The 15,274-nt window shown below is 35.3% G+C and overlaps 1 protein-coding gene across 1 annotated transcript in view; it reads right to left on the bottom strand.

The window, feature by feature from the left end:
• ROBO2 (roundabout guidance receptor 2) overlaps positions 1–15,274 on the bottom strand; it is a 722,028-nt gene that overhangs the window by 47,284 nt on the left and 659,470 nt on the right. Inside the window, exons 16-17 of the mRNA XM_070943636.1 lie at positions 14,846–14,970; positions 9,229–9,400 (exon numbers count right to left, since the gene is read on the bottom strand). Coding sequence (XP_070799737.1) covers positions 9,229–9,400; positions 14,846–14,970 — 297 coding nt within the window. The remainder of the gene's footprint in view (positions 1–9,228; positions 9,401–14,845; positions 14,971–15,274) is intronic.

Here is a 15,274-nt window from a genome sequence, read left to right as displayed (position 1 = left end):
ACTGGGCTGAGAGAGTAATTGGACCCAAACCATTCAACTGAATAATGTTGAAATAAAGTATTTAAGATATTTTAAAAAAAACACCTTATAGTGATGTAAATGCGTTTTGTATCTAGTTTATCTATCATGAGCAAAATAGAGGTCATGCTTATGGAATGTTCTGAACTAGGGTCCCTGCTCACAGTCACTGTGCTCATAACCTCTACTGTAGATTCTTCTTCTTGTGCCATATCCATCATTGGACGTTAGTGATAATGTTGGTGATCCTATTTTTATCAACAGCCGCACAAAAAAGTGCTGCTGAGTTTTGTCCTAACCAGTCGCTTAGATTTTGAGCCATGATATTTTTACCTGATACCAATATAGATTCTTTATGATTCAAATGTCTTTGTCATCTAGTACCACTTGTTTCAGGACTTATAACAGTTTGTTGTGTCTTATTTTATCAAATGCTTTTTCAAAATCAATGAAGCACATGTAAACACTGTGATTGACATCTCTACAATGCTGTACAAGAACTTGAATGCTAAATAGGGCATCTCGGATACCAAAGTTGTTTCTGAAATCAAATTGTGTGTTACTTAGACACTTCTCAATTTTGTTGTATATTCTTGTGTGAATTATTCTCAGAAATATTGAACAGATTTAACAGATTAATAGAGTTGGAAGGTCATCTAGTCAAAACCCCCGCTCAAGCAAACCACTTTTCTTTTGCCAGTCGAATTTTTCTTCTAATTTTTTTCTGCAATTCATTGTATTTTTCTTTGTTTTTATTTTTATAAGAGCTTCTTTCATCCAGGAGATGAAGAATTTCATCCGTCATCCACTGTTGTTTCTTATGGTACCCTTCTCTCTGTTTTGAGATTGGATTACCATAATACACTCCATAGGGACAGCTCTTTAAGGCCATTTGGAAACTTCCTCTGGTGCAGAATGTAGCAGCACAGACAGTTAATAGTGTTTTTATTCAGTATATGAGAAACTACTGTTCTGTGAGTTGTATTGGCTTCAAATAGGCTTCCAGGTTCAATTCAAGGTGTGGTATTAACTTCTAAAACCTTCTGTGGCTTTGGACGGCATTATTTATGGAATTGTTTCTCCTTAGTTGTTTTTACTTGTTTTACTTGATCCAGCAGGAGGCATTTGCTTAACCATCAGTCAAGGAATGTTGGCTGATAAGGAAAATCATTCCCTCCGCATTAGTCTAGCCAGGATCCTGTTGGCCTTTTGGCCCTGAAAACTTGATATTGGGGCTGAGCCTGGGGCTCAAATGTATACAATACAAACCATTGACTAGATAAGTGGATGGCAGTTTTATAATACTTGGTGATGTGGTTTTATTTTTTTGTATTTTATGTATTATATTTCATTCATGTGTGTGAGATAGGCAATTATATAAATTGATACAGTACTGCTTCACAGTCTCTGAAACTCTGTATGTTGTAGAAATTGTATGGCAATCCTCTAAACAATAATTTTGTTGATTATTGACATCTACTATTTAATATAAACCCTCATATCTACTGCTGGGGTGATATATATGCATAGATGGGATAGCAACATTTATCCACATTTTGATTCATTAGGGTTTTTTTTTAATGAAATAATGATGAAATCATAAATAAAAACAGAATATACAAAGCTTTTTCATGATTGTAATTGCATACATTTAAAATTTAAAAGTAATTTATCCATCTATATTATTTAGTAATCTTATATAACTGTTTTTATAATGAATAACACAAATAGTATCTATTACAAAGCACAGTTTTATTTATCTTGTTTTGGAAATCACAAAATCTCTAGAGATGACTCATTTCTTCCCATTTACTGGAAAAAATGTTCATATAATGAACACCCAGTCTAAAAGTCATTAGCGAGTAAATTACAAAGTATATAGGCTCCATTTTGGTTAATAGGATTAATTTGCTGTTTGAATGGCTCAGCAGAATTAGGCTCCTTTCCAGTCTGCCACTGAATATGGTCAATTTTGTAATCATTAAGTAGTCTAATCCCCAAATAATCCCCATTTCCTGTAAATTCTGTATTTTGAAAAAAAGATGTAAATGTATCATTTTAAAGGTATGGAATTTACCTCCTTGATGATGAAATGAATATAAATCATAATTTATTAAAATATATATGTATTCAAGCTATCCAAATTCTTAAGTTCATTAAATAATTCACGTTATTGTTTTTTCTTAAATTTTTTTTTTCTTAATAAAATCTCTTTTCTCAAAAGCTAAGCAATAGAATATATGTGAAAGCCATGATCAAATTTCAAACAATTCAAGTACCCTTTTGGTTTGCCTTGCTTTGAAAACCATGTCATTTTCAAATTTATTAAAATTTGAAGTTTATTTCTATTAAAGCCATACCATGTCAGCATATTGGTTCTAATCTTAAGTAAATAAAAATAAGTTTATTTGTTAAACTGAATGCATATAACTAAAGGTTAGATATTTCCAAATTCTATTCTTTCAGTGCTGGAGAAGAGAAACAAAACTGCTTTCTGCAAATGAATAGCTGTAGTAGCGTTAATTTTATTTCAGGAAAATCTGCATCTTTATGTCCACATTTTTAAAGCACATTTTAAAAATTATAGCTGCCTAATTCAAGAAGAAACTTTCCCTGCTATAAAGTAATTCCAATTTTGACATTATTTTACCATCCCATCCCATCCCATTGTATAATACAATGCAGGCCAAAGTTCTTTACAAGGAAGGGTGTGGAAAAATAGGGACATTATTCTGCAATAACAGTATTGTTTTTCTCTCTTCTTTTATAAGTATTTTTTGAAGTGCTTTTCTGAATTTTCTGCATTTTAGTAATGTGTAGCATAAACCAGCAAAATACAATAATTATAACTGCTTTAAATTGAATATGTTTTTAAAAAATGTATTAGACCAATAGACTATATAAAATGTACCCAGTTTCTGGTAAATTAAAATAAAGAAACATTCTGTTTTAATGACAATGTTTTAAAAGTTTTTGATCATTGGGATAAGTAGATAAATATGAAATATATTCTTTAAATTTTTTTTCTAATTATTAGAATTATTAATTATTAGATTATTCAGGCTAATGAAAAATAGGGTAGCTTTCTACTTTCTAGCTCATACTTAAAAAACAAACATATTATGGTAAGCATTTTAATTGAGGACCCTATGGCTAAATCCTACAAGTAAGATGTAAAAATAACCTTTTAAATGAAAAATCTTCACCTTAGATATGAATCTAAAGCATATATTTTAAGTAATTTATAGATTATGTTTCAGTAGCAGGGGGCTGTGTCGTTCTTATGCCCTTCCCTTCAGTAGTTTTTATAGACATGGAACCATATGAGTTTTTTTGTTGCTTCACAATGCTAAAAGGCAACTTGGTGATTTCCAAGTTGAAATCTAAATAAACAATGTATCTCAATTTAAATGGCTTTAACACCACTTGGATGCCTTACGCTTTCGAATAATAATTCACCACTATGTAAAGCTATTGAACTGTTGAACTGTTCCCAAACCTTTTAGTGATACAACTAACACTAGATATCTATACTATATAAGAGAAAAGGACATTCTTGAACTCAAAGAGATGGCAGAAGGGCAGAAGTGTGAAACAATGCATAGCTATTCATATTCCAGGATATATGCTTCTGTTAGCCTGTGGACCAATATTATGTTTTAAAATAATATTAATTTTATTTTTAGTTACTTTTTTTTTTTAAAGGTCTATATCTACACTGGATTTGAGACAGAAAGTTATGCTATTCCATTTATGCAAGTCACTTTATAAACTCCATCATCTGCAAATTCAGAATCCTCTGCTTTTTAATGGGCTGAATGGGTAGAAAATTCTCAAGGCAATTTTCAGAAAGCTCTAAAGTTTATTACATATCCTTAGGAAGGATAGATTCCCAATTATATCAATGTACTTTTAATTTACAAGTCTGTAAGACTGCTCTATCTTTTGGGGCCTTGCAGTTACCGGTACATGCACAAAAGTAGTTATTCATTTAAACGACAGAATAACATTACTTTGTGATTTTAGAGGGTGAAAATAAGTGAACATGGATGCATATTTCCAATTAAGGTCAACAATATTAATGTGTTTGGTTTTGGGGGGAAACACATTAATTAATTTAGAATTAGTTTTTGTTAGATTTAATCATAAACATAAAATACAGATCCATGTGCATGAAAAAAAGAAAAAAAGTGAAATCATGTATCACTAAATTACTTCATATACTCCAGGTGTTTTTGAATCAGTACTGTCAGGTTAGCTAATTAGAATACAGATGAGGGATGTATCTGACCTGTAATGCTTCATTGTTTCTGCAGACTAAAATATAATGAAATATGTTTTCCTCCCATTGGACAGTAATGAAGAATAAAAATAATTTGCTGGCCCAAAAATTAATTAGACACATCAAGTTTTATTGTACTTATAATTGTGAAAATTTACAGCTGTTTCTCAAATTATTATACCAACAGTAGGAATCTGCACAACTGTTATGGGGAGAAAACCCTTATAAGGAAGCCACAGGCAGTATTCTCATTGCATTTAAAGAAAATGTATTCTCACTTTTTTCCACCTTGATTGCTACTTTGAATGGGTCTATTTTGTCCTATTAAGAATAAATTCTACTGTTTGTTATTTTTGACATCTACTTTAGTAGTCTAATGCTTCTAAATGCTTCCAGATTAAGGTCCTTCTGTTGTTATTTTATTCATGGAATTCAATTGCTATCTATTTGTAACTCACCCATATTTCCTGTCACATTTCTTCTAGAAAAAAAGATTTTCACATTTACTAGCCTTTCTGTTTCCTAAGCCATGTAAATTCTGGGTTGAAAGCATCTAAAATAGTTTGTAAATTCCCCTGCCATATCCAGTACTTTCAGTGAGAAATGCTAAAATATTTGCAATAATTGCCAAACTTTCATTCCTCTTCATTCACATTCACCAGTGATATGGTGAGGATTCAAAGAAATATGGAAGAATCAGAATGTATATGACTTTTCTGTTTCTCTTTGATGTATTCATTTTTAAAATGTACTTTTGTGTAGCTTTCTTTTTTTCATATTCAGCAGAACAGTACCATATATCATGAGTTCAGGCTGAGCTTTACATGCTGAAATTTTGAATGATGTCTGAAGGTAATAAGGAACTGGATGGAAACAACTAAATTTAGATTGAATCCTACCAAGAAGAAATAGTTGTTTAATAATAAGATAGAGAAAGATCTCTATTTTGAGATTATTGTTCTTAATGGGATTCTGCTCTCCCCAAAATAATTCATGTTATCTGAAGATCCTACTAGATAAATAGCAGGTAGAATTTGTTGTTAGAGGCTTTTGTCCCACTCAGTACTTTATGGCTATACCTGGCCTAGATAGCTCTTGCAACAGTAACTCATGCCTTTATCACCTTGCAGTTGGATTACTGTAACACATTATGTAAGCAGTTGTCTCAGAAGCCACAAAACTGCTATAGAATAAGGCAGCCAGGTTTATCTCCGTCCTGTCCTGTTCATATCAGAAGCACTGTTCAAGGCGCTTCCAGGTTGAAAGGATTAACTGGTGACATCACTGTTGCCTGGGCCATGCCTGTGAGGGATCCTTTCATGTCCCCATCAAGGAGCTAGAGCAAATGATGGGAGCTCACCCTACCACATACCAACATTTGGGTCTCGAATGCGGGCTTGCTAACCTACAACCCAGTACCACAATGTACAGTCAGTATTGAAAGGATCACTTCTCTCCTATTGCATCTAAATATCCCATCAGAAGGAGAGACATGCTTTGGATCTCATCTAATAGGGAATATCACTAGGCAGGACCCAGGAAGGTAGCCTTTTCTGTCATAGTGCCTACACTTCTTTGGAACCTTTTCCCTCCAGATTTAAGATCAGGTTGAATTTTCTAGCCTTCTGTAAACCTTTAAACACATGGTTGCATCACCAAACTTTGAGTTCTGTGGAAAGGTTGTAGTTCTGACTATTTACCTACACTCCTCAGAGGCATGAGGTGAGATGGGCAACTGAATACCTGCAATGCAATACCTTGGGTGTTACATGGAAAGCCTAGTGAGATGTATAAATAAGTTTTATTAGCATACTACAGATACTGGAACCCATGCTGATAGATGACTTCACCAAGTGGCTTCAGGTGGATGTTAAATAGGTCCAGAGATACTACAGATCCAGAGCAAGAACTATTTTCAATAAAAATAAACTAACCAGTCTAAAGGAGAGAACTACTACAACACTGTGTTTCCCACCTCTAGCCCATGAAGCCAGTCCAGAAGGATACTGTATTGGATGATATCAAAGACTACTAGAGATGAAGGAAGGCCAGGATTGAAGAATCCTCACCCTTGCAGTCTCTCCACAGGCCATAAGAAATGCAGTTGGTGCTTTCTTCAGTACTATATTATGGTCTGAGTCCTGAAAAGAGTACACAGATAATCTGATTTGTCCAGTACTCCCTGGATCTGCAATTGGCCATAGTCTCTACAACTTTCCACCAAAAACGGAAAATTGGAGATCCAATTAAAATAGTCCAGTATAATTGAATATAGGGAGATTTAGGATCCCTAGAGCTTATGCTCTCCAGAAGATTCCTATAATCAGTTATTAGTGGAACAGCACCTCTGAAAGCCAATAGACCTTTTGTATGATTATAGCAACTCCACCATTTTGCCTTGGGATTGTGAATTGTGTCACATGTCCAGCCAGATATTAGAAATTCATGTCAGGTTAACCTTCTCATTCAATATTGGATCACAGTTGAGGAATGTTTTAAAATAGACTAATTTGGCATCCAATAATAGCCAAAATCCAAGATCACTCATAACCGAATTATAAGTCATTGGGGTTAAGCATAGGGACTAGAACATAGAACTCATATAACACACTAAAACGGTCTTCTCTAGGAGGGGCCTACTCCCTTTTGGCCCCTGTCTCCTCAGATGTAGTAGGCTTCTATTCACTGTCCTTCTTCCAAGGCAACAACACCAACTATTACCCCAATACCACAAACATCTCACCAGCTTGGTAACTGGTTCTTCAGGTTGCTTCTGTCCAAGCACTCAGCATCCCTACTCATATTAATATTCACACTGGCTCTTATACAAGTCATGTGGATTGTGGTTCACATAACCTACTATGCATCTGAAATTACTTTGTGTATTTTCTCTTAAGCTTTTTATTTTGTTTCATTTTTTGATACAGTGGTGCCTAAAAGTTTGGGAACTCTTTTGAATTTTCAATATTTATGCATAAATATTGAACTGAAATGTGATTTGTTCTTCACACAAATCCTAAATCTGGATAAAGAGAATCCAATTAAACAAATGAACAAAACATTATATTTGTTATTTTATTTATTGAGGAAAATTATATAAAGCTGCATATTTCTATGTGCCAAAGATATGTGACCAAACCACTAGGATTATCAGTTCATTTGAAGAGAAAATTAAAGTGTTTCAATCAATGGGATGATAATCGACTACCTTATTTAAAGAACAGAATTCTGAGTATTCCTATTAAAATCTGATCTACACAACCCAGTATGTGAAAATATGTCATGCTTGAACAAAGATTTCTGAGGACCTACAAAAAACAATTATTGATGCTTATCAAGTTGGAAAGGGTTAAAAAACCATTTCCAAAGTGTTTGAACTCCAGTAACTCACTGTCAGGCAAATTGTACAAATGGGAGAGAATTCAACAACATTTTTCCTTTCCTCAAGTATGGTCCACCAGCCAAATTGTTTCAAAAAATTCCCAGGGTAACATCTAAGAAACAACTGGCCTCTTTTGCATTAATAATGTTAGAATTTAGTGAGTTTATTACCAGAAGAATACTGGATAACGATGGTGGATATGGCAGGGCTCCAAGAGAAAGCCACTACTCCCCCAAAAAAAGAATGTTGTTGCCAATCCAGTTTGCAAAAGACTGGTGGATAAACCAGAAAACTATTGGAAGAATGTTCTGTAGGAGAATGAGACCAAAAAAGAACTTTGTTACTTGAATTAAAACAGTAAACACTGCATTCCAGTACAAGAAGCAAATCCAATCTTTGAAACATGGCAGTGACAGCATCATGGTTTCAGCCTATGCTTTTTGGCCTTTGGCTTACCATCATAGATGGAACCAGGGGTGGGATCCTACTGGTTTAACAACCGGTTCACTAAGCACCCCAACCATCCAAATCATACTAACAAAGAATGGTTAAAGCATAAGAAACTAATATTTTGGAATGGTCACATCAGAGTGCTATGACCTTAAAGAAATGCTATGGAAGTACTGAAGTGGATAGTTCATGCAAGGAAGCCCATAAGTACCCAAGTTGAAGCTGTTCTTAAAATGCCTCCAAACTGATGTGCAGGATTGATCAACAATATCAAAATATTACTTGAACATATTGCTGCCTAAGTTGATGGGAGGGTGCAGACCAGTTACTGAAACAAAGGTTCACATACTTTTGCCACACAAAAAGAAGTTGCTTTCGATCATTCTTCTCAATTAAAAAGAAACAGGTGTAAAGTTTTTGACTCATATGTTTAACTGGGTTTTTTTAATCTACTTTTAGGATATGTGTAGATAACAATCACATTTTGGGTCATATTTATGTAGAAATACTGGAAATTAAAATAGGCTCGCAAACTTTTAAACACTATTGTATATCAATGAAAAGTTTCTAAGGCAAGCTTTTAGGCTTGCCTCAGGTCATGAAATTAATTCAGTATGATTAACAAAAACTTTAAAAGAGAGACATGGTATTTACCAGTTTTTCCTTTATCTGGATTCAAACCTCCTTGTATTTTGGCAGAAAACAGAAGAGACCATCTGCTCAGAATAATTGATAAACAGTAAACCTCAAATGCTCAGATAACATACTTTAAACATGGCCTTGGGCACCAGTAGCATAAATAAGAAAATAATGTAGTAATCAAAACAGGCAGAAGAGATAGCTTTTGTTAGCTATTCTATAAATCTATCAAACTGGTGAAGTGAAAAATTCATAATGCAATGTTATTTTCACACAATAATTGATGTTTGTAATTTATTTTAGTAATACAGGCACTTCTCTGTTTTAGTTTTAGAAAAAATTATAAATAGAAAATATTCAACCATAGCTGTACCTTATATTTTCAGTCAGGATTCACGGAAGGCATAGCAAAATGTAATTACTTAAAACAGAGTGGCAGGACAAAGGTATTACTTACCTATTATTATAGGTTGTGGTTCACTTTTAACTCCAGTGCCAGCACTAGTACTTGCTGCAACTTCCACTCTGTACTGAATCCCTGGATATAGGCCTCCAATAATTACAGACCGGATAGCTGCATCAACAGTCTTGTTGATATGAAATTTTGTTTCATTACCCAAGCACCATATCTGGAATACAGAAGTATTTGACAAAATATGACAAAATAACATTTAACTTCTGCCTGAGAAAATGAGAATAATTTCTATCTAGATCTAGCCTGTTTTCTTTCCCATTTAAGCATAATGTGTATTGCAAAATAGAATAATTTATTTTGGAAATTTATTGAAGAGATGATTTGATATCAAAACAGAACAAAATAAAACACATACTGTACCTATAGGCTATATCTTTACAGTAATAATTAGCTTTTTAAAAGGATACATTATCTTCACCAAATGTATTCTAAAATAATACTTATAGGATAGACTAGAATAACAAAGTTATTACCCTACACCACTTCAGACAAATAGTTATTCAATCTCTTTTTAAAAACTTCCAGTGTTGGAGCATTTACACCTTCTGGAGGCAAGTTGTTCCACTGATTAATTTTTCTAACCGTCAGGAAATTTCTCCTTAGTTCTACATTGCTTCTCCCCTTGATTAGTTTCCACCAATTGCTTCTTGTTCTGCCCTCAGGTGCTTTGGAGAATAGCTTGACTTCCTTTTCTTTGTGGCAGCCCCTGTGATATTGCAACACTGCTATCATGTCACCCAAGTCCTTCTTTTCATCAGACTAGACATACCCAGTTCCAGCAACCGTTCTTTAGATGTTTTAGCCTCCAATCCCCAATCATCTTTGTTGCTTTTCTATGCACTCTTTCTAAAGTCTCAAAATCTCTTTTACATCATGGCGACCAAAACTGGATGTAGTATTCCAAGTGTGGCCTTAAAAAGGCATTATAAAGTGGTATTAACACTTCATGTGATCTTCATTCTATCCCACTGTTTATGCAGCCTAGAACTGTGTTGGCTTTTTTGGCTGCTGCAACACACTGCTGGCTCATATTTAAGTGATTGTCCACTAGGACTCCAAGATCCATCTCACAGTTACTACTATTGAGCAAGGTACCACACATGCTGTACCTGTGCATTTTGTTTTTCTTGCCTAAATGTAAACCTTACTTTTTTCTCCATTGAATTTCATTTTGTTAGATAGCGCCCAGTGTTCAAGTCTGTCAAAATCCTTCTGTATCTTAAGCCTGTCGTCTGGAGTGTTGGCTATTCCTGCTAGCTTGGTGTTGTCTGCAAATTTGATGAGTTCCCCATCTATCCCCTCATCCAAATCATTGATGAATATGTTGAAGAGAACTGGTCTTAAAACAGAGCTTTGGGGTACCCCACTGCATACTTCCCTCCATGTAGATGCAGTTCCATTGAGGACTACACATTGAGTGTGGTTGGTGAAATGTTACATGAGGTGGACTCTTACATTTATTACTAAGGTTTTTAACCCTTAATCTATAATACATAGATTATTAGTTTAAAAGGTGTTACTTTTTTTTTCCTTTTTAGTATATATTTGTGTGTGTGTGTCTGTCCTATAGATATAAAGTGATTTTTAAAAACCAATTTAATCACTGCATTGCATTAAAAATGAAAAATAACCCACCTTCAGTTATTTTAAATTATGAAACAGTAACTATTAGAGATAATCTACCAGAGAAGAATTCAGATTTACTACTCAAATCTAAGATTTCGACTAATAGTAACAACAACAACAGTACTGTAAGGAAGTCATTCAAATTCTGGTTTGGATATGAAGGCACCTCGTTTTGTGGCTGCATGATGAGGTCATATTTGACAATATCACAGATTTGTTAGAGTTTAGGAAGTTCCTAATGCTATATCTGCATATGGTATTTAGCCCAAGACCCTTAAAGTCCTTGTACCTTAAAAAAACCCGTAAAATTACCGTATTTTTTGGAGTATAAGACGCACCTACCTTTTTTGGTGAGGAAAAGAAGAAAAAGAAATCTCCCTCTGCCTCTGAGCAATTTTGCCTCGTTGCAGCAAACAGCAAACAGCTTGGTTTACTTTCATTTTCACCATAGCTTGATTAGCACAAGGAAAAAAAAAATCTGCTCCAGCAATTTACCTCTTTGCAGCAAGCAGCAGAGCCCTGAGCAAAACAGCTGAAAGCAAATCAGCTGAGAGTCGGGAGGCCGATCCAATCAACTTGTGCTAATTAGGTTGTGCTGAAGCTGAAGGAAGTTTTTTTCTTGCGCTGTTTGCTTGCAAGGAGGTAATTGCTGAGAGCCAAAGGGTGGGGGCCAGTGGGTGGGCAGGGCTACTACATTTGGTGTATAAGACGCACCTAAATTTTCACTCCCTTTTAGGGGGGAAAAATGTGCATCTTATACTCCGAAAAATATGGTAATTTTGTTGCCTGAGATTTCTAGTCTTCAATCTGTATACTCTGAACAAAGGAGACTCATAGTCTATCAATGTTGTTCATAATTAACAAACAATGTCTTGAACTGAAAACAATTTTGATCGCACATCTTATATGTATTCAGGTAATTAAAGGGGAATATCTAATTTTTGTTTGATTTTTCAGTGAACTAGTCACCATCAGATTGATTTCCAAGACATAGGATTCTAAAGAAAAAAAATATATTTTTTTTTGCTAAGTTATACTGAAGTTTGTAACTGGAAAAGAATCATGTTCATAAAGCAGCATTAGGAACTTCCTGAGCTCTAACAGATCTGTGATATTGTCAAATATAATAGACAAATATAATATTGTAGCAGTCTATATTCTTTTCTCAGAGGAAATAAAAATGTGTTTGTTTAAGCATCTGTACAGATGAAGAATAGTTTCACAGTAAAAAAAGGCTGCTGAAAAACCACATGGAAATTTAGATCTCAGTATGAAATAACAGTTGCTTTCTTATGTTGAATCACGAGTGATCAATATATATTTTAGTTTCATTAAAATTATATACATTTTCTTACATTAGTAGATTATTATTGTTATATTTTACCTTGTACACCTATGTATTTATGGTCTAAGTCCAAGTCAAAACATTTTAAAATACAGAATACCATTAATACAGTCAGGTCCAGAAATATTGGGACATTGACACAATTCTAACATCTTTGGCTCTATACACCACCACAATGGAGTTGGAATGAAACAAACACAATGTGTGTTAACTGCAGACTATCAGCTTTAATTTGAGGGTATGTACATCCAACTCAGGTGAACAGTGTAGGACTTACAGCAGTTTGCATATGTGCCTCCCACTTGTTAAGGGACCAAAAGTAATGGGACAATTGGCTTCTCAGCTGTTCCATGGCCAGGTGTGTGATATTCCCTCATTACCCCAATTACAATGTGCAGATAAAAGGCTCAGAGTTCATTTCAAGTGTGCTATTTGCATTTGGAATCTGTTGCTGTCAACTCTCAAGATGAGATCCAAAGAGCTGTCACTATCAGTGAAGCAAGCCATCATTTAGGCTGAAGAAACAAAACAAACCCATCAGAGAGATAGCAAGAACATTAGGCATGGCCAAAACAACTGTTTGAAACATTCTCAAAAAGAAGGAATGCACCGGTGAGCTCAGCAACACCAAAAGACCTGGGAGAGCACGGAAAACAAGAGTCGTGGATGACCAAAGAATTCTTTCCCTGGTGAAGAAAACACCCTTCACAACAGTTGGCCAGATCAAGAACACTCTCCAGGAGGTAGGTGTATGTGTGTCGAAGTCAACAATCAAGAGAAGACTTCACCAGAGTGAATACAGAGGGTTCACCACAAGATGTAAACCATTGGTGAGCCTCAAAAACAGGAAGGCCAGATTAGAGTTTGCCAAATAACATCTAACAAAGCCTTCACAGTTCTGGAACAAGATCCTATGGACAGATGAGACCAGGATCAACTTGTACCAGAGTGATGGGAAGAGAAGAGTATGGAGAAGGAAAGGAATTGCTCATGATCCTAAGCATACCACCTCATCAGTGAAGCATGGTGGTGGTAGTGTCATGGCGTGGGCATGTATGGCTGCCAATGGAACTGGTTCTCTTGTATTTATTGATGATGTGACTGCTGACAAAAGCAGCAGGATGAATTCTGAAGTGTTTCGGGCAATACTATCTGCTCACATTCAGCCAAATGCTGCAGAACTCATTGGACGGCGCTTCACAGTGCAGATGGACAATGACCCAAAGCATACTGCAAAAGCAACCAAAGAGTTTTTGAAGGGACAGAAGTGGAATGTTATGCAATGGCCAAGTCAATCACCTGACCTGAATCCCATTGAGCATGCATTTCACTTGCTGAAGACAAAACTGAAGGGAAAATACCCCAAGAACAAGCAGGAACTGAAGACAGTTGCAGTAGAGGCCTGGCAGAGCATCACCAGGGATGAAACCCAGCGTCTGGTGATGTCTATGCGTTCCAGGCTTCCGGCTGTGATTGACTGCAAAGGACTTGCAACCAAGTATTAAGAAGGAAAAGTTTGATTTATGATTATTATTCTGTCCCATTACTTTTGGTCCCTTAACAAGTGGGAGGCACATATGCAAACTGCTGTAAGTCCTACACCGTTCACCTGAGTTGGATGTACATACCCTCAAATTAAAGCTGACAGTCTGCAGTTAACGCACATTGTGTTTGTTTCATTCCAACTCCATTGTGGTGGTGTATAGAGCCAAAGATGTTAGAATTGTGTCTATGTCCCAATATTTCTGGACCTAACTGTACATGCATACATACAGTAACAGTCACTTTCTCTCTCAGCCCTAGAAAGGATGCAAAGGCAAACCATTTCCAAAATACCTTCCCAAAAAACCTGCAGTTGCCAGGAGTCAACACTGACTCAAAGGCACCCCCACCCAACACACACACACACACACACACACACACACACACACACAGAGCGAGAGAGAGAGAGGGGGAAGATGAGAGGGGATTATTATCCTTTATTCAATAAAGCTAACTTTGCTGCCACTAAATGGTTTTAATATATTTGAACATGTACCATTGGGTATGGCAGGAAACAGTAAGTGGACTGAAGCTGACACATAGGCAGAAAGTACGTTGAGGGATAAATAGCAAAAGACACCCTCAGGTTCTCTAAATTTATCAAAAGGTATAAAATCTCTGGTTTAACCGAAGGATTATTGCTTTCTTTTGTTAATAAGGCTGACCAGATATTTTAGAACTCATCATGGTCACTGGAACTTTATATTTTATTTCTCAACCTATACTATAAATAGCATAGTTGTACAATAGGATACCATAAAATAAGAGATTATTCAAAAGATGTTGTTTTTCTATTTATAGCCTTCATTTCTTATTTAACCGTGTAGGTAAAATTTCCAGTACTAAGAAGCAAGAAGAAATGTTTTTTTGCTTTGGTGCAAAAAAGGAAGAAGAAGGAGAAGAAGATGAGGAGGAAGAGAAGGAAAAAGAGGAAGAGGAAGGAAGAGAGGGAATATTGCCTGGAAAAGCATATCTGAAATACAGGAATATTAGTATTATATTGGTATTGGAACACACATTTTATTACTATTTGAAGAAATAATGGACAACATTAGGTGTTCTTTTTATCCTGCATTTTAGTCTCACCTTATATTCTTGAATGATTCCATTTTGGTGATCTGGAGGAGGTGGATCCCAGGAAATACTGATACTGGTACTATTGTGGTTTCCAACAGTCAAAACTGTAACAGATTGTGGAGGGGCACTAGGGGCTATAAAAAATGGAACAAATAGAAAAAAAGGGACATGGTGAAATGTACACAATTGGTGTTAAAATAACTAACTTAAAGCTATGGACTTTCAGGGAACTATTAAAAGACTTGTTATTCCAAGTTCAGAATGACGTATGGCTCTCTATGTACCTGAAAGGAAACCAGCTGCATAGGTTTGGTAGAATGTCAAGATTTGCAGAAGTACAAAATAGATGTTTAGATAAAACTCTAATACTGAAATAAAATAAAAGAACCCCAGATTGCATGCCTTACAGTCAAGGAATACTGAATAACTTTGGGACAA

Source organism: Pituophis catenifer, unplaced genomic scaffold, assembly GCF_029215685.1.
Source record: "Pituophis catenifer annectens isolate HBS135680 unplaced genomic scaffold, rPitCat1.0.hap2 SCAF_4, whole genome shotgun sequence".
NCBI classification, from domain to species: domain Eukaryota; kingdom Metazoa; phylum Chordata; class Lepidosauria; order Squamata; family Colubridae; genus Pituophis; species Pituophis catenifer.
This window is presented reverse-complemented; position numbering and strand designations above follow the sequence as displayed.